This window comes from Periplaneta americana, chromosome 12, assembly GCF_040183065.1.
Source record: "Periplaneta americana isolate PAMFEO1 chromosome 12, P.americana_PAMFEO1_priV1, whole genome shotgun sequence".
Lineage (NCBI taxonomy): Eukaryota > Metazoa > Arthropoda > Insecta > Blattodea > Blattidae > Periplaneta > Periplaneta americana.
The window spans coordinates 163,030,807-163,051,267 of NC_091128.1; the positions used below are offsets into that span (position 1 = coordinate 163,030,807).

The 20,461-nt window shown below is 36.1% G+C and overlaps 1 protein-coding gene across 13 annotated transcripts in view; it reads left to right on the top strand.

The window, feature by feature from the left end:
* Positions 1-20,461, top strand: part of Piezo (piezo type mechanosensitive ion channel component) — a 303,168-nt gene that overhangs the window by 181,519 nt on the left and 101,188 nt on the right. For 11 of the 13 annotated variants that reach the window (XM_069842458.1, XM_069842460.1, XM_069842464.1 and 8 more), the window contains 11 exons: positions 3,404-3,528; positions 5,620-5,886; positions 8,582-8,711; positions 12,277-12,476; positions 13,666-13,814; positions 13,934-14,077; positions 14,266-14,411; positions 16,545-16,687; positions 16,792-16,968; positions 18,571-18,655; positions 19,976-20,166. In XM_069842458.1, coding sequence (XP_069698559.1) covers positions 3,404-3,528; positions 5,620-5,886; positions 8,582-8,711; positions 12,277-12,476; positions 13,666-13,814; positions 13,934-14,077; positions 14,266-14,411; positions 16,545-16,687; positions 16,792-16,968; positions 18,571-18,655; positions 19,976-20,166 — 1,757 coding nt within the window. The remainder of the gene's footprint in view (positions 1-3,403; positions 3,529-5,619; positions 5,887-8,581; positions 8,712-12,276; positions 12,477-13,665; positions 13,815-13,933; positions 14,078-14,265; positions 14,412-16,544; positions 16,688-16,791; positions 16,969-18,570; positions 18,656-19,975; positions 20,167-20,461) is intronic. The other 2 variants (XM_069842461.1, XM_069842470.1) reach the window with 1 other exon arrangement.

The window sequence follows — 20,461 nt, forward strand, 5'->3', positions numbered from 1 at the left end:
GCCTCAAAACAAAGGAGATGAGAAACAAGTGAAGATCAGTAAAATTGGCTATGCAGTGTATTTTAAAATAATTATCCTTGGACAAAGACTGTAGCTAGCTTAGTAGATGATGTTGTAAAATATCAAATTAAAATGAGTAATGTTGTTGATCAGCGAATAGGGACGAGTATTTTCCCTAGACCAAATATTGTACTTTTTCTTGCAAAAAAAAAAATCAGCGTATGGTAGGGAAATAATTTCCCTGGCAATTTCTCTGTACAGTTGACCTTGATTTCTTGCAACGTTACAACGTGGTTTTCAGCTCATTAAAATTATGAACTTTATATGTTAAATTTACCATTAGAGGTAAACATATCCTATCACATAACATGATGTATTATGTTTTACAACTATTGGTACTTCTGTTCTTGATCATCTGATCTCTGTTGAACTTCTAAATTTAAAGTAGATACAGGGACATCATTTTATTTTCACTAACATTTTTAATATTAACCTGGCTATACCTTTAGAGAACCGGAAACACCGTTCGCTATCCCCTTCCACGACTGGAGTTCGATGATACTGGCGTAAAACACAAACAAATCGCTTTACTAGGTATAGGAGGGAAGAAAAGTACCTAATCTATTTACGTAAACTAGGAAATATCGCGATTTTGAGTTCGATAATTTTCATTAGGTTTTTGTTTAATCAAAATGCAGTACTGTATTAAGAATATGTGATTTTACTCACGAACTGAGTTATCCATGTGAACATATTCATTATGCACTGTATATTATACTGTCTACAGCACATTAGCATACAATATAGAGAATAAAGTTAAATTGAAAAATGATCATAATATGGATATTTAAGCACATTTTTGAAAATGGTGGCCGTTCATTTCGATACAGGCTTCAGTTCTAATGTGCATATTATCGCACTATAGACTATTGTACGTAATTCCAATTACCAGTTTCGTCCTTCGTACTAGTAACTCATGTTGAAATAATTCTGCACATACTTTATAAAAGAGTACCTTATGTACTGTAAATTCAATCTTCACTTCTGCCCGATCCGAAAAGATAAAATTACTCAGACATGCTATCTATTGTCCGTCCAAGTGGTTATGCCGCAGAATCGTAGAAAGGGGGGAAATCACTTGACAATTAACGAGATCCTTTTATTTAAGTTATTTTAAACAGTTGTATAATATTACGTAAACGTCCAATTCCTAATAGAAATTAATGTTTTCAGAAAAGAGCTATGACAGCCCAGCTTTTACAGAGGGGCGAGCAGAAGCAGGTGGGGGAAATCTGGATGCGACGTAGGCAAACGGACAGTACCTGTGCGAAAATATAATTCAATATTGAAAGCTCTTTCGTCACTGAAAAACGCTAACACATTTCTGGAATGTACTATACTTACTAACTCAGTGCTGTTTACTATATACGGCCTTGATTCTGTGTGGGCAGTTGGAACTTCATTAGTAGAAGGGGTGGGAGTGAAGTACATTCAAAAACTCAGGTACAGTACAATAAAAATTGAAGTAAAAATAAAATGATGTCCCTGTACAATGTATACTGTATATAACAAGAACATACATTTTAATGTCGTAAATGTCAAGATCGAATTAACAGTGAATGGAAAGACATCTTAGGTCTATTCCAAAAAAGTATGGAGCACTGATAATAACTTTAGGTATAAGTTAAAAATTAAAATTTTGTTTGTAAAATTGTGGATTTGTATTTTCACAATGCAAAATTATTGTTTATTATTAGTAAATATATTATTTGCTGTTAGTTACAGTTATGAGTGACATAGTTCATTTCTTTGCTTATGGTCCAAACAATTTAAATAAGAATTTGTGTATTTTTGCAGAAAATAAGTAATCAATGCAGTTAGAGCAGTCAGCAATTGATGTCTAGCTGACAATGCATTGCTCCTTTATGTAGAGTGTTGTAACATCCACTGCCATTGAAAAGGATTTTATGTTTGATCCGCTGCGTAGAGTTTTTTGTTCTCTTTCTAACTGTCGTACGCATTTAATCTCATTAATTTCATTATCACTCATACTACTGCTATTGAGTCACATAACTCAGTTAATGTAAATGTTTTATAAAAGTATTAATGACACGAAACTATCATTCCTTCACTGGTAAGAAAACAGGAAGTAATAAAATACAGAATATGGTAGAATTTAGTAGAACATAATTTATTTGGTTTATATTAGTTATTAATTGCCACACTGTCTCAGTGCTAGCACGTTGGGCTTGTAAACCAGGAGGTCTGTGTTCAAATCCCATGCCACATAATTCATTACGAGTGAAATGTAAGACCTACCACCTGTGATGCACTCTGTATAGTTTCTGACGAACTAAGTGGTCTACACTTCTCGGCACTAGCGACATCTGTGGGCACACTTGTAAAGTCAGGACAAATAACAGCTAGTTAAGGAAATCTAATCTTTCAGGTAAAGCTTCCTGTAAAGCAGATTTGAATAATTTCAAGGGAAAAATTGTTCCGGGGCCGGGTATCGATCCCGGGACCTCTAGTTGAACATACCAGCGCTCTGCCAACTGAGCTACCCGGGAACTCCACCCTACACCGTCTCAACTTTTCCCTTTTAATCCACACAAATTGCGTGGGCTGACGAAACGCCAAAGACCCACATCGAGTACACACAGTTTGTGTGCACCATCTCAACTTTTCCCTTTTTATCCACACAACTCGCGTGGGTTGACGAAAGGCCAGAGACCCACATCGAGTACACACAGTTTGTGTGCACTCGATGTGGGTCTCTGGCGTTCTGTCAACCCATGCGAGTTGTGTGGATAAAAAGGGAAAAGTTGAGACGGTGTTGGGTGGAGTTCCCAGGTAGCTCAGTTGGCAGAGTGCTAGTACGTTCAACCAGAGGTCCCGGGATCGATACCCGGTCCTGGAACAATTTTTCCCTTGAAATTATTCAGCTAGTTAAGGGTCCGACAAAAGAAAAATTAGGTACTAGCAAATTTTTGTTAAATTTTACACCATACTTTTGTGGATTAGCCTCCTGGCTGTCAGCTTTTGTGATGGTAACTTGTTAGTAGTGATGGCTTGCATAATGAAATTGCTATATTCTGTTTTTGTTTTTATATTTTGTGCTCCCTAAGATGTAACCTCTTCAGCCCCTGATCGATGATGGGCCTGTGTAGCTCCATGATTGCTGATAGGTTCATGTTTGCATGAATTTCATTTTACTCAGTCTAACCGTATGTTCAGTGTGTAGGTATTATTGTAACTTCAGCAGTCATTATGTTCATCTCTACCTCAACACTAAGAAATATCAACATTAAGAATTTTTGTCGTGCTGTGATATTTTATGAATGATCTATGTGCATTTTGTAATTGAGTGATTCTGGAATTTATGCATGGCTAGAATTTGCAGTTTTACATGTTACAGGTGAAGAAGAAAATCAGCCTGGACTGTGTGAGCAAATTCTGGATTTCTTTGCGTCTTTATTCCGGATAATAAACCGATCGTCATATATTGGAACAAATATTGCCATGATGGTAAGTAGCACGTTCTACTACGTAATGAATGTTGTTGAGTTATCTATACTGATAGTGTATGGGTGTAATGTGTTTGCAGCACTTTTTTTTTTTTATCAGGTTTCGGTTAATTTTTCCATTGAATTGAGGGCTGCCTTTTGTTGAAAAAAGTTGTAATAGAAATATTGCAGTGCAGTGCAGTACAGAGTCTGCAGTTACGTGGTTGCTAATGTAATGAATTATTGATAATTCCTGACACTGCTGTCATAGGTAATGAGGAGGCTGGACCTTTTATTAAGATGAAGGCTTCAACTTCCTACTTTCCCTCTCACATTAGACCTCTTTTTCGTTCCAGTAAGTGCTGGACTCATAGCAATAAGAAAAAATCTTTCTTATAAATCCCGAAGTGTTTGGAGTGAAACAGCAAGTGTGAGACAGACTGCATTCCTTCCTGAGGGTTCACAGCCTGTCCCCAGTCAAACTTTATTTTATTAAACAGAAAGAGCACAGATTTGATAACAAGCATATTGACGGTCATCATCAGGGCTCAAGTCATGGTTGTTACTGGTAATTCATGTGTAGGTGATGTTGGGAGAAAGAAGAAACCAGTTGCGTGTTTTGTTCCTTCCAATGTCCTGATTAAGCAACTCAAGTGACATGCGTGCAATGCATTCGCATAGGGTGGGTTTGAAATTCATCCTGTTTCAGGATAAAATTCAATGGAAGCTGAAATATTTGTGTTTAATTGTTTGTAATTTGTTTTGAATACATTTTTGTTGAAAGTTTTTTTTTAATCAAAAGTGGGGTGCGTGGCTTATTCGAGGACGCAGGGTATTCGAGCAAATATGGTAGTTATTATGACATTTATCACCATGTTAAGGGTACCATATTCTATTGACTGAATCCAGGGACAGGTTTCAAACCTTCCTCCCTCACCCTATATGTGCCAGCATATGAGAAAAGTGCTCCATAAATTAAACTAATCTTTTCTTTCATGTTTCACAATACTTTTATCACTTGTATATCATATTAGATAGAACGTTAAAACTTGTTAAAATGAACTAACAACTTTTACTTATGCACTATGTTAAATATTAAAACCTAAAAGGTATTATACCTTTGTGACTAGTTTCGGCATATTGTCACCTTCTCAAACTGATGCCGAAAGTAATCACAAAGATAAACCAGTAGTACCTTTTTAAGTTTTAATATTTAGCACAATGCACAAGTGAAAGTTGTTAGTTCGTTTTAGCAAATTTTAACTTTCTATCACATTTAATCTTTCCTACTTAATACACTATTGAATTACACTATATGTGAATATGAATTTTTATTATTTAAAATGTTGATAATATTTGCCCTCGAAATTACTACAATTTCTGTGATCAGTTTTGATTCCTAAGAAGTCACCATTGTGTTCATAAGAGAAAACATTCTCCATCCAATTGTTACATTCTGGCAGCCACAAGAACAGTTCAAATAACTTTTTGGAATTGTAAATAAGAGACCATTTGGCAGTAAAATAACATTAAACATGTTATAACAAAACTTCAGATCAGGAATGACCGACCAAAACATTAACTTCAGAATAGAAATTCGAGAACATTTCGGAGAAAAATTTAGTCCAAGAACATAATTCAGTCCTGAGGCTTTCTCTGCAAAATGGGGATATCTGGTAACTTTAAATCTTTTGATTGTATAGGTACCTAAAATAATAATAAAAAGTAGTAATGTATATCTAATGATACATTATTAGCCACCGGCATGGCTCAATCAGTTAAGGTGCTTGCCTGCCAGTCTGAAGTTGCATTTGGGCATGGGTTCGATCCCCGCTTGGGCTGATTACCTGGTTGTTTCCCCTCCCCCCCAACCGTAAGGTGAATGCCAGGTAATCTATGGCGAATCCTCGGCCTCATCTCGCCAAATACCATCTCACTATCACAAATCTCATCAATGCTACATAACCTAGTAGTTAATACAGCACCGTTAAATAACCAACTAAAAAAAGATACATTGGTTTTTAAAAGATTTCCACCATTAATTAAGTTGAGCAATATTCATGAGCTTTCTATGCATTGAGGTTAGGTTTTATCTTGCATTGTGTTGTTGCAGGCCTGGAGTATTACTTACCACAGTTGGTTGACCTTTGTGTTGCTGTTGTGGGCCAGCATCCTATGGATCCTGCCCAACCAGCGTCGTTCCATGATGAGATGCTCACCTTTTCTTGTAGTGTATGCCATATTATTACTACTGGCACAATACATATACTGCATGGATCTGAAGAAAGAAGAGCTGCCAGAGAAAGTAAATGGCGTGAACTTGCGACAGATAGGATTCTCCAGGCCGGACAATCTGCCGTGTGAGCCTCTGTTAGTTAAGGTGAGTAAAATATGCAGTAACTCATAAAGTTATGTGTACTTGAGCGCCCATAGTTACAAAAATACTGTTACATGTACCGGTAGCCGATTTATATAATACCGGTATATTGATATACAAGTTGTCACACACACATAAATTTACTTTCTGGCTTGCCTTTTACATTGCTTTATTAACTCCATTATTTTAAGCAGTGAAATTATTAATTGGCTAGGTATTTATCAAGTAAAATTACACACTGTTTAAAAGTAAATCAAATTTTAAATACTGTATACGATGAATTTCGAGATTATTCATTGCTGCAAAATCGAAGTTACATGAAACTGTTCTGTGTGATTTAACAAAGAGCTATAGTTATAGATGTTTCGTCATATGCACTCCACATCAACAATATTAAGTTGTTAAATCAAAGTTACATCAAACTATATCGACGTCTGAAAATAGCATAACATTTCTAGTTTTTTGTTATAGAATGATTTGGAATTCTATACCTTGAAAGAGGTAATTCCCCTAAATCTATCCAAGCCAAGAACCATACTAATGTACCACTATGCACGTGGTGAATAATGTATAGGTACTGGTACATTAGGTTTGTTTGTTAGGTTTGTATAGGTACATTTGGTTTGTTTTAATCTAGCATAATTTATTAATATGTGATGCACTTTGATCATTTAAGGACTCCATCTCTAAATATTGGGAGATGAGAAGAAGAATGACTTTGTCAAATTTAGAGCATTAGATACATACATCATTAATCTAGCATAATGGTTAATTACATTGCACTGATTTGAAGTGACATATGTATAAAGATGTTACTTATAATGAAATATTTATGGGACAATATTTTATAGTGTATATTGATTTTGGTTTTCAACCCATTGCAGATAAGTCAGTGAGGTCATATTGTTTTGCACGGTTTTGGTCTAGTATCGTTCTTGGCTTAGATAAGCAATATAGGGTATGTGTTATAAAATAGTGGCTTAACAAGAGACTGACATTAAAAAAAAAAAAGAGCAACATTTCAGTCATCTGCTGAGTGATGTGTGAATTATGTCTAAATTGTAAGTCAACACAGCATGTTAGCTGTACCACTCTCTCGTTGATAGCACTAAAGTCACACTGTGAGTCAAATAAGAATATGTGCCTGCATAGAATTGGAATATATCAGTCCCCTAACTGCCCATTATGCAACTCAAACCAAGAAATGGATTCGGAACACCTCAAAATCTGTGCTTCAGTGGCTGGTCATGATAATATCTTTGAAAAATATTTGAGTGCAAGAGGTCAAGTGACTTTATTGTCAAACGCCTGGCATTAGAAAACAACAACAACAACATAAGAATATGTGCAGTTTATTCCTTTATGTTGTGTTGTGTTTTGCAATTGTTATATATTCAGTGCTTGAACATTTTGAAAACAAATATGCAGAAAAAGAAATCGTGTAGCAGAAGAAGGGAAAACTTCAGACGTAAATTTCCTGGCTTTCCAGTTCCGCGTATAAAAACAGTACCAGTACTAAATTTAGATAATAAGTTTAATGAAGCAGTTTCTGTGGATGATGTCATGTGAATTATGTATGACACATGGTGGGCAACACTTCCAGCAGCTACTGTGAGGAGGGTGAATACCGAATGTTATTAGTATAACATAATATGTAAGTTTCACATGAGTTTTAAGCTCAGTAAAGGGAATTGAAAATGAAGAAGAGACATGAAATATAAAAAAGGTATAAAACTACACAAAAGTAGGAGAAAAAAAGAAGAGACCAATCAGTTTACCAAAAGAATACAAAGAGAATGCAAAATAAAATTCGTTATAATAATAATAATAATAATAATAATAATTCTTTTATTGTAGCCAAATAGCCATATGAAGTGTAGAGGAATACATTACATTTCTTAACTTAAATTACATACTTTGCATAGTCACTTATTGATTTAATTCTTCTAGTACAAAGTGGTGATGGGATTTTTCTCGTTGCCAAACTTCCAGAACGGCCCCGAGGTTCACTCAGCCTCCTATAAAATTGAGTACCGGGTCTTTCCCGGAGGTAAAAGGCGGTCAGAGCGTGGTGCCGACCACACCACCTCATTCTAGTGCCGAGGTCATGGAAAGCATGGGACTCTACCTCCATGCCTCCAAGTGCCTTCATGGCATGTGATGGGGATACCTTTTTAATATGTAAGTTTCAACCTGACGAAGTGTTCTAAGATCACGTATGCAAGGAGCATCAGTAGTGAGGGAGGGGGACACTTGCCGTTGGTCAGCTGACAGAAACACTGGGAACATTCACAGGAACTCACTGTACGTGGTACCAGTGGCTTTAATCCCTCATCATTGGAGACTGCATTAAAGATTTGAGTAAAGTTATGTTCTTAATAGCCCAAAATGTTGGGTATGACAAGAATGGGTGACTATATTATCAAATGTGTATTGGTATTTCACATTTTTAATCCAAACTATTGATTTATTATTTCTTAATTAATGATTTTTACTTGTACAGTTGACATAGAACTCCGTGAACGGACAATTTTTTTTTACACCTTGAGTATTACATCATATAGAATAACTTCAAACTCTCTTTTTGAATATCTGTGTGGGGACTACTTTGTGAAACAAGAGTCTTGCAATAAGAATAAAAAGAAAACAACGATACTATATATACTAACACATTACCTCTGTTACTTTTTTCTTGCAGAGTTTGTACACTCTTTTCTTCTGGATAACATTACGTCAGTTCATGCAAGAACGCTTTGAAAGACGTAACACTTCTGCTTTAGAAGATATGGCTGCACCTTTACAAATAACTGTTGGTCCTGCAACGAGGGGTAAGTATAAAGTTTATATCTTTGTGATTGACCTCATTCCTACAATAGCAGGATGTTGATAACTTTGAAAAATATTCTTTACAATAATAAATATAGTCATCCTGTCTGACTCCAAAGCTGCAATCCAGTCCATCAGCTCAACTACATCCCCTAAAATGGAAAAAGTAAAAGAAATTCATTGCATGATAAAACAAATTCAAATGCTAAATAAAAAAGTGGTCTTCCAATGGATCCCGGCCCACTGCGGACTGAACGGTAACGAGAAAGCAGATATGTTAGCAAAGAAAGGAACTTATATCAACTTAAAAACAAATTTGAAGTTCCCATATGAATCAATAAAGCGAGTCATAAAAAGAATAAGTTACAGCGAACAGGCAAAACATCAAAATTCAAAATGGAAAGAATCATTCAAAGATCCAAAACTAATTCCTGATCTACCTCGAAAATCTGCCGTGGCCATGTTTAGATTGATTACTGGTCATGATTGCCTCAGTAAACACCACCATCGTATTGGAGTACTGAATTCACGTAAATGCTTACTGTGCACCAGAGAAGAGGACATGGAGATGGAGCACCTGGCTAATTGTGAAACTCTTAGGACATTTGTGGACCTTCCATCAAAATATTGGGAAGCCAGAAGGATGATGACTTCATTGTTAAATCCAGAGCATTAGATACACACACAGACACACACAATAATAAATATACGTTTTAGATAGCTATTCCTGAAAGTATAGAGGGGGCGAAAAGTTTCAGTACACTATTTATTTTTCCCTCCCATGTGGTGACCGGGATTAAAGAATTGTCCCACTGTATCCCTTGCATGTCGTAAAAGGCGACTAAATGGGAACCCAGTGCCTGGGGGTATAGCTGGGCCACCCAGTCCCTGGGGTTATAAATGAGGGACCCGGTCCTCCAGATTGGGGGTTGGGCGTGGGGTTGATGGCCTCACACCATAAAAAACATCTTGTTACGGAATCTGAAGAAGTAATTGCCGGACGGACTTATTCAAGATGACATAGTAAACGACTAAAGGATTTATATCAAGACTTTGGGTGTTAGAAATTGGAGAAGTTTGGCATTGGATAGGGAGGAATGGCGAAAACTTCTGAAGAAGGCCAGGGCCCATGAAGGGCTGTCGTGCCATTGATGATGATGATGATGATGATGATGATGATTTATTTTTCCTGTAAAACAAATCTGTGCATGAAAATTGAGCCCGTGTTACTCGTTACTGGTGAACGTATTTCGAGGGGTGACTATGGTGGAAGACATTTGGTAGACATGAGGGAAATCATAAATTCCCAGCCATTCCAAGAGTGCAAGATGGCGAGGTGAATATGAGAGTTTCTTGTGTGGAGGAAAGACTTGTGGTTTTGCGAGCAGCCACATACCGGAAAAGCTTTGTGTAACAATATGGAGTCATGTCATGTTCCTGTCCAAACCCCTGCCTCTTTATTCATTGACAATCACAGGGCGAAAATATTTCATTCTCTCTCACTTAAACAAGTTATCTCTGCTAGGTGGCGCCTTACCAATACCAACCCTGAAATTCTATTTCATTCATAGTGTTCTGCCCAAAGGCAGGTCTTTCACTGCAAACTCAGCAATCTCCAATCTTTCATATTTAACGCCTTTCTCTTAGTCTCTGCATATGATCCATATATCTTAATGTTGTCTGTCATCTATTAGGCCTATCTTCTTCTACCGCAAACTTTTCTCCTGTTCACCATTCCTTCCAGTGCATCTTCAGAAGGCAGTTTCTTCTTAGCCAGTGATCCAGCCAATTTCTTTTTCTCTTTCTGATCGGTTTCAGCACTATCTTTTCTTCTTCCACTCTTTCTAGTACAGCTTTTATTATTCTGTCTGTCCACTTCACATGCTCCATTTTTCTCCGTATCCACAGTTCAAGTGCTTCCAGTTGCTTGTCTTCACTTCGTCGTAATGTCTATGTTTTTGTTCCATGCAATACTTACCACACTCCACACAAAGTACTTCACTAGTCTCTTCCTTAGTTTTTTTTCCAGAGGTCCACAGAAGATGCTTCTTTTTCTGTGAAAAACTTCCTTTGCCAATGTTATTCTCCTTCTGACTTCCTGGCAGCAGCCCATGTTACTGCTTACAGTACACCCCAAGTATTTAAACCTGTCCACTTCTTTTTTAATTAGTTATTTTACAACATTTATCAACTACTGTGGGTATCTAGTGTTTGAATGAGATTAAGGTAATAATGCCAGCGAAATGAGTCCAGAGTCCAGTGCCGAAAGTTACCCAGCATTTGCTCTTAATGAGGGAAAACCTTGAAAAAAAACCTCAACCAGGATTTGAACTCGAGCTCACTCGTTTCACGATCAGGCATGTCCACTTGTTCTACTGCCTCATTTCGAATTGGAATCCTGCATTATGTTACTTATTTTTTTTTAGTAAAATCCTATCATCATGATTAGAGAACTATTGGAAACGTAAATATGAATGATTTGAATTACATAGTGTATCCCGAATTTAAAAGAAAACTTACAAATTAAACCAAACCCTTTAACTCTATTAAATATAGAACATAATCTAAATTTAACAGAAGAAATACTGAAATCAGAAGTAAACACTGAAATAATGAAACAATTGTCTTTAGAAATAATTAATATTAGGTACCCTCCACAAAACTGGCTTCATTTATACACCGACGGATCCTTGATCTCCAGAGAACATGGTGCCAGTGCAGGTGTTACGAGCTGTCTCTTCTCACTTTATAGATCTTGGATATGGAACAACAAGTTCTGATGGAGAAATCGTTGCAATAAGTGAAAGTCTCAGGAATCTTCTATGCCACATCAATAAATTTAAGAATGCAATTATATTGTCAGACTCCAAAGCAGCTATTCTATCAATAGTCTCTAAACACACACCTTCATCTCAAACAGTAGAAATAACTAAAATGCTCTCTCAATTAATAACACTCAATAAAGGAATTGTATTCCAATGGATACCATCCCATTGTGGAATCCTGGGAGAAACGAGAATGCGGATGCTTTAGCAAAGAAGGGCAGCACTGCTACTTACAGACCTGTTACTAAATCTACGTATTACTCTGTGAAGAGATTTATTTAATCTACATACTTAGACTTCAACAAACAAAATTTGATAACACAATCCCAAGGGAAAAAATGGAACTCTCTGCATCATAATCCACAGTTAATTCCCGATTTACCACGAAAATCGTCTGTAGCTGCATTTAGATTGGCAACAGGCCATGATTGTTTGGCCAAACACCTGCATAGAATTGGAATATATCAGTCCCCTAACTGCCCATTGTGCAACTCAAACCAAGAAATGGATTCGGAACATCTCAAAATCTGTGCTTCAGTGGCTGACCATGATAATATCTTTGAAAAATATTGGAGTGCAAGAGGCCAAATGACTTTGTTGTCAAACACCTGGCATTAGAAAACAACAACATAGTGTATCTGATCATGTAAAAAAAATCTAGTCTTATTTTGCTGTGTATTGTGCGAAGATTGAATTTGTAGAATTATAAGCACAAAAACGTTTTTTCAATTAATTTTTGCAGGTTTCACAGGCGCAGAGGGAGCCAAACCACCGAGCCAGGCCATGAACTGGCTGGGTGACTTCGTTAACAGCCTGCTTACCAAGTTCTGGATCTGGGTTGTTGCCATCATGCTTTTCGTGATAGGCTTGAGTGGCACTCGCATGACTGTGTATCGCATCATCTACATGGCACTCTTCCTTATCTTTGTGCTCGTCTTTCAGGTAAGAAAAACTTAATTTATATTCTGTCCATTACAAAGAGCTATTTTTCCCGATCCAACAGCTAGGTTCCTGATGATGGAGTTTAAATGTAGCTCCGAAAAGTTGTATATCTCTGTGACACACTGCAAAAACTGAAGAATTTCGCACTGCATTTATAATTTCAGTGTCCGTTTTATGTATGTTCCCCTGTTCAAACTTCATCTCTTATGCTGTGTAATATGCACCCACTCTCCACTCATAGTTTGTCAGCGTTGTCGTCCTGTTGTATTACGTGTTGTAGTTCAATTTCGTTCCAGCAACAGCATGCGTTCGAACCTTATTTCTCCTGCTACCCCTCTCCTACCTGCAGTCTTATGTTGGACGTGATAGGGGAGTACAAATTCAATACAGTGCGTCACTCGACCTCATGCTAAAGAGTAAAGAACATCGAATTCTTCACAATATCCTCAATTACTTCCATTTTTACTTTTTATTTTAAATAATAAAATAAAAAATTGTTTCAGAAATAATATCAATGCTTGGCAGTATGTGTAGATGTAAACAGTTATGTCTTCCATGAAACTTAACAAGTCTAGTCTAAGGAGTCGACTGATAGTCATTTATGTTCAGTTTTAAGGATTGCAACTGCTAACGTAATTGATATAGAGAATGTCATACGTAAAAATAAACGTGAAATGTTTACAGCAGGTCCTTCAAATGAGAAAAGTGAACTCTTGTAATTTAAGAAAATGTGTTTTAACATTGTGCACATTGCAATTGCAATAGATGAGCAATGAAATGAAAGCCTAAAAAATACCGGTAATTGCTTTTTTTGTTTTCAGTTTGTATATGTATTTATGTGCCAGTATTTATTTCTTTGTTCCAATTCTTCGTGATGCAATATAATTCAAATACAGAACATATTGTTTTCCTTAGAAGAATATACTAGTGTATATTATTTAACGTGAAGTACTGTTACTTTATAAATAAATAGTCATAAAATCATAATTATGTATCACAAATATTTCAATTTTCAAATAATGTTTATGCCATATTTCTTTGTGTTTTGTAGAATTTATTATAGTATATAAATTCATTACAATTTATTTAATACTGATGAGTATTATTGTGCATGACGTATCTCAGGCACTTATAAATTGTTTCATTAAATAAAAAATGCATACAATGTGAGTAAAACTTTGTGTTACAGCTGTCCTACCAAGCATGGCGCAAATTCATGTACGGGTTCTGGCTAACTGTGATCATTTACTCGATGTCAATATTGGTGCTGATCTATACTTACCAGTTCGACTCCTTCCCCAGCTACTGGACAGATTATCTTGGAATTTCTCTGGAACTGTAAGTAATTTTTATTATATTCGTGTGTGTATATATATATATATATATATATATATATATATAATTTGCCATAATAAATCATTGAGTAGTTATGACTATTGTGTTTCTCTTCTCTTCAGACAAAGAGATATTGGGATGGAGAAATTTCAGACGAGTGAATTGTTCGTCAAACTGCTCACCCCTACCTTTTTCCTAGTAATCACAGTGATACAAATGCATTACTTTCACAAGGACTTCCTTCTTCTGACAGACATCAAATGCAGGTAAGCAAAATGGCATACAGACTTGAAGTCGCACGAAGCTGATGAAATATAATTTTGATTTAGTGTTTTGTCTTTTAGTTCTTAATTATTTTATATAATAATTGGTCAGTTCTTTTGTAAAGTAATAAATTTAACATCATTAAGAATAAGTATTCAGTTTTATATATTCCTGGTTACTTCCTGTGCAGATCGGAAATCTTGAAGCGGGAATCGAGTATGTATGGCAGTTCAGTAGCAGGAGGCCAAGGTCACGTGACAGAGGACCCAGAAGGTGGTGCAGATGAACAACAGAAAGAGGAAAATGTTCCAATGCCCTCTCTGCGCACACTCAAACGTAAGAAAAGAGTACTTTTCATCGTCATCATCATTATTATTATTATTATTATTATTATTATTATTATTATTATTATTATTATTATTTTTATTATTATTATTATTATTATTATTATTATTATTATTATTATTATTATTATTATTGTCTTCGTTGTTTTTTTCATACCATAGCTGGAGGTGTATTTTTTTTAGCTTGGCCTATGTCAGCAAGCTGCTCAGTAGTTCATGGACGAATTCATTTAACATTGATAAAAAAAAGTAGGGGTTAGTTATAGGCCTACTGCAATGCTCGACGAATGCAATAGTTTTCCTGATGCATGTGTCATATTACCGAATTCAAAAACATAGTGATTCTCCGTGTTGAGAATGGCGCTGGCCAAGGTAAACTTAAAGGGAAAGTACTCCATAGTCAAACACGGAAGAGGATAACCATTGCGTATAGTTTTATGAAGAAAGAAGAAAGAAAGTTGAATAAATCTCAAAACTCTTCAAAAGAGGCCAGCTTAAGCGTTTTGTGTTTTTGAAAAAACAGTCCGACGAATTAATAATGAATTTAAAAAACATGTTGTTGTTGTTATCTAATGCCGGGCCTTGGCAACGAAGCCATTAGCATTCTTGCTCTCCAATATTTCTCTGTGGTGGATCCATCAGGTAGAACTTCACAGGTTTGTAGATGATCTTCAGTCATTTCTTCTTCTTTGTTGCATAGAGGGCAATTTGGATTTGTGTAAATTCCTATTTTATTCAAGTGTTTGGCCAAATAATCGTGTTCTGTAAGCAGTCTGAATTTTGCTACTGCAGATTTACGTGGGATTTCTGGAATAATTTGTTTTTTTTTATTAAATTGCTCCATTTTTTATCTTTGGCTTTAGTACATAGTGCGAATTTAAAAGACATTGTTTGATGTATGATCATTTTCAACTCCAAATAAAATTAGAACAAGAAAATTCCTAAATCTAATGTTGACGCTTTTAATGAAACAGTAATTTGACATACATGATATCTGCAGGTGTAAAGTATAGAAAGTGTATCATATTAATGTACAGAGAGGGTGTGCGTTATGAAATTTAGTTGAGTGCTGAGGATGTGTTTTTGTATGTTTATGTTTCGTACTGTTCTATTGTGTTTGGTTTCTGAATTTTCGGTTCAGTGTGCATGCTTGTTTCTATATTGCTATAATTGACCAGCCTCATGGTCTAGTGGTCAGAGCTTCTAGCTATAGTTCATGAGGTCCCGGATTCGATTCCCGGTTAGAGCACAGGAATTTTTCCTTAAAGGGGATTATTCCTGTGTTCGTCCATGGTCTGGAATTTAGGTTAAGTTTAGATTTAAGACCTCTCCTGGCACCACATTATCATAATCATCCTATCACATCATCGGGGTAATGTAACTCCGCCTTCCAGGCGCCCCAACCTCAGAAGTGGGTTACAACTAAGCCACGGCCAGGAAAGGACCAGAAATGTCGAAAGACAACCTGGCGGCATTGGATATAAAAATATAAATAAATAATATTAATGTACAGAGTTTATTAATATAATTTTCTGTATTGTTAAGTTGAAGGCGTACCATTCAGTGTGAATGACTTCTGTTATCGCTTATAGTACGCAGGTGATTCCAATGTTTTCTAGCATGTCACTAGAACTTCAACATTCTTTTTCTCCTCCTCCCTTCAAGCTAAGATCACATACCATCTCCCTCCACATTTCTCCTACTTAACTGTTTGCACATGGAAGCGGCCAGGCTAGAAAAATACACCTGTACTTCCATCATCATCATCCTTGAATATTTGATGAAGCTCTATTCGAGGGAGGGAGCGTGCAGTAGTGTTGCAATTAAGACATAATGCTGTAAGCCAGAAGGTCGCGGGTTCGACTCCAGGTGAGATCATGGATTTTTCCATTGATCTAATCCTTCCTTGAGGTCGCACTGTGGCCCTAGGGTTTACTTGTCCTCTAACAGAAATGAGTACCAAGGACATTTTCTTTAATGTAAACACGGCGAGCACGTAGGACTGGCCTTAAGCTTCCGTCACTCTCTGGGTGGATTTGGCTTGTAATATGGTTGACTTTACCTTTACATTATGTGTTCTATGAGTAAACTTATTTTATATTCCTTTTTGTCTTTTTCTTTTTAGAATTATCAACTAAAGAATTGCAGCAGCTAGCAATACAGCTGAAGATACAAATAGAGAAAGTGGTGGACCTGGTGTGGCTGTTCATGGAGCTGCACATGCTCAAGCTCATGCTGCTGTCCATCATGCTGCTCTGCGTTTTTGATGTGAGTTGATTTCTTGCTTCTGCTGATGAAACTAATGCCGCTTTGAGCAAGTATTATTTCGGGTATATTTTAAACATTAATTCGCTGTTGGTGATGTCTCACAGGTGTGTGCTATGCACTTCGTTTTTCTTCTCCTTGCTGTGGTGGCGCTGTCGTTCGGAAGCAAAACTCATACCCTCGTGTGTCATGCAGTGTCAGTGCTTGTCTCGATTCTACTTCTCCTCAAAATGATCTACCAGATCACCTACTTCGAGCATAAAAACTATGCCGTGAACTGTACTGTAAGTATTGAGAATCTAATTTCTAGTGATTATTAATATGATATAATATTGTTATATTATATATTATAAGTAGAAAATATTTCGAAGATAACAGACTGGAGTATTGTTCCGTGTTCATATCAGTTTCCACCTACAAAATGGCGTATTTTTAGTGGCGCATTAAATATGTTAATTTAATGAAATTGTAGTGAACAAAAATTATTTTTCAGTGTTTCTGTACTTCGTTCCATAATGTCTGACAGGCGAAGTGAACATTGCTGGTCTCCTCGCCCAACTTCAGGATAAGCGTGGAATGAGACCTTTGCCATTGGTTCAATAGCAATTGCACGTCTCTCCTCCTCTGCTGGCAATGTTTACTTCGCCTGTCATATATTATGGAACGAAGTATACATATTTTTGGAAACGTGTCTTGGATATTATTTTCTATAAAATAATGTCCTCCAGAAGCAGGGTGAACATGCCTTCATTTTTACGTCTTTGCATTTTACATTTTTCAGAGGGTCCTCCTTTTGTTCCCTGAACATGGCATAATTAATCATCAAAATGTGCGTCTATTCTATATTGATGTCGTCTATCACCAGATCCTCTTCTAAAAGCATGCAGGGCAACTGTTGGCTCTTATTAAACACAAAATATAAAATATACCTACACAGTTGCACCACGTATCCTCTGCTACAAAATTCCAACATCAATGTTTACACAACAATGGTATTACACTCCCCATTCCCTCCACAATTGAGTTGTAGTGCCAACTTAAAACTGGGTCACTGAAAATGCGCCACTTTGTATAATCCTTAGTATTATGATAAAAAGTTGGGTGGAACAGAAAGTTGTCTCGATTTTAGAGACAATACATCTTTCATGTAAAAGGAATAAATAATTTAATTTAGAAAGGAGTCCACAACAACATACCTACCAGCTTCATATATTCTATATTATTCATGTTTCTATTCATTTTTGCATCGTGAGTAAATATTTAGGCCTACTGTCCAAACTTTTCGAGTGGGTACGTCATGTTGAAGAAAGCTCTTATTAAAGGGGACTGGAACGAGAACACATTAACATGTGCAATACAGGTTAAATCAAAATCAGTGTTCGGTCTGCTTAAAACTGAGAACGAAATTGTACTGACATTTTTCCATAGCATTAGGCAGACCAATTAACAGTGGTGAACAGATGAGTATTAAGTAATCAATAATATAGTCTTACAACAGCAAATGCCAACATCAAAGGAGGATGTCAGTTTACAGAGAAATTGCGAATTAACTTTCCTTTTATCGAAAATTTTAAATAAAAACAGTATTCTGTTCAATATGTAGTGCCTAGTTTAAGTAAACCAAGAAGCATAAACTGACTTCACTCACTTCTGTAAGTTCGGAAAAGTTAATGTGATTTTTACGCCAATGAGTTGAATACTGACTAATCATAATTTGAGATAGGTTCATTTAACGTATTATGCTCTATACATATAGCATTTTATATGATTTGAAAAAATTATGAAATGTCGCCATTTTTTCTTACTCATACGCCTAATTTTTCTCGATACTGCATTACGTTAGAAGATAAATATTCAATTTTTTATTCCTTGATTCATTGTTTTAGGAAAATGTAACCACAGGGAATGATGCAGATTGGCTTGGTCTATATAAAAGTGATAATCTACCAGAAATATTGAAGGGTTATATTGGTAAGTGTGCTCACAAGCTCCTAATTGCCTAATACATATACAACAAATTATTAATTGTAGATAGTTAAAATTTGTTTACGAGGCCATACTCGTTAAGCATACTGTGCTTCTGCCCACTTATCCACAAGCTATCGTTCACAACCGAAGCATTTTAATAAGGAAAGTACCAGTAGAATTTAAATTTCCAGTTCATTAATTGACGTCGATATTTTAGACTTTTTGCGTAGGTATTTGAATTTCCAAACGTTACTTTTACAATATAATACTATGTGACAAAGAATTGATTATCTATTTTGTTGTACAGATATCCTCCACCCCCATTCTTCCATTTTCCTGCTCTCCTGTTTTCCCGCCAAGGAATCCTTATGGTGGCTGGTAAGTTACAAATAACTGTATCATCTTGAATATTAAAGCAATTTTGTCAGTGTAATATGTACAAATAATATTTATATAAAATGTGGGAATGTCATTTCGATTTAAATGAGGGTGAGGCTTTGTAGAGAAGGGTTTAGATTGTCTTTCCATTGCTGATGAAGTATTATTTAATTTTATTAATTAATCAAATTCTTGGAACGTTGGATTTTCTTCATTGTTTTCTTATAAGACAGTAAACGTCTGCGATGTTATTAACACTTTCCTCTGAAATGTTGATAGCTTTGCAGTTTAGTACGTGTTGTAATTTATAGTTGAATCTTATTCTCTGCAAAGAACACTTTATGGTGATGCATAAATTCCAATTCTGAAGAGATGTGCTGCCAGTCATATTCAGTTACTACTCTGAAAATAGCCATGCTGTTCTTGGAGAATTAGGATTGAAGTTCTGGTTATTTAAAATTTCGCACCGACATTTATTTTCACTAGTTTATTATTCATAGTTTTCTGCCTAAGGGCAGGTCCTTCACTGCAGACTAATTGAATCGCTCCATGCAGAAAGGGCTTCAGTCCATTAGACCTGGTTTTGAGAAAACTAAGGAAAACAGTCTGTACTTTGTATTCCTTTCTGCATAGAACTCTGAGCCTGACGCTTCAGTTTCTGTCTTTCCAAGCATTGGACTGAATATCTTTCTGCACAGGCTGATGGAACCATCCATAAAGATATGATTTCCATCGATATCTCGTTTTTTCAAAATTTGTGACTGAAGCCCTTTCTGCATGGAGCGATTCAATTGGTCTAAATCGTGAAGAAGAAAAGTCAGAAGACATTGGAAAAACATCTCACGCAAATATCACAAGAGAAAGTAATAGTTACTGCAGATTTGAAATAATGTTGTCGATGCTTCTGAGGCAGAGCATTACATCAGATCATGATTGTAATTGCAGGTTTAATTTTCTTGGCGACACTGATGGCGATTGTGAGAGTTCGGCAGCTGTACAAGCGCCAGCTGAGTGGTGAACCTATTTCTCGGCCACACATCATGTTTCCTAACATACAGCGTTGTCATGCAGACCAGGATCTGCGCACGTGCTTCAAGTATCTGCTCAATTATGGGTTCTACAAGTTCGGTATTGAGGTAAATATTAAACAGTTCGGAAATATACCTTCACTCTTCTGAAATGATAAACATCAAGTGGAGTCCATGTGACTCTGATGAAAAGTGTACGGTATTAGAGTAGTAATATTATTATCATTATTATAATTATATAGGGTAGGTTGGGGTAATTTCGGTATAAAAACGGCCTTTTTTTTTTTTTTTTAAGTTTAGAGACCCATAGCCTGTTACCATGTTAGAATTCTCCAGTCAATTTTTTATATGTTAGCACTGTGACGACCTAGAATGATTTTATTGAATTTTCAAGTATGTTGGC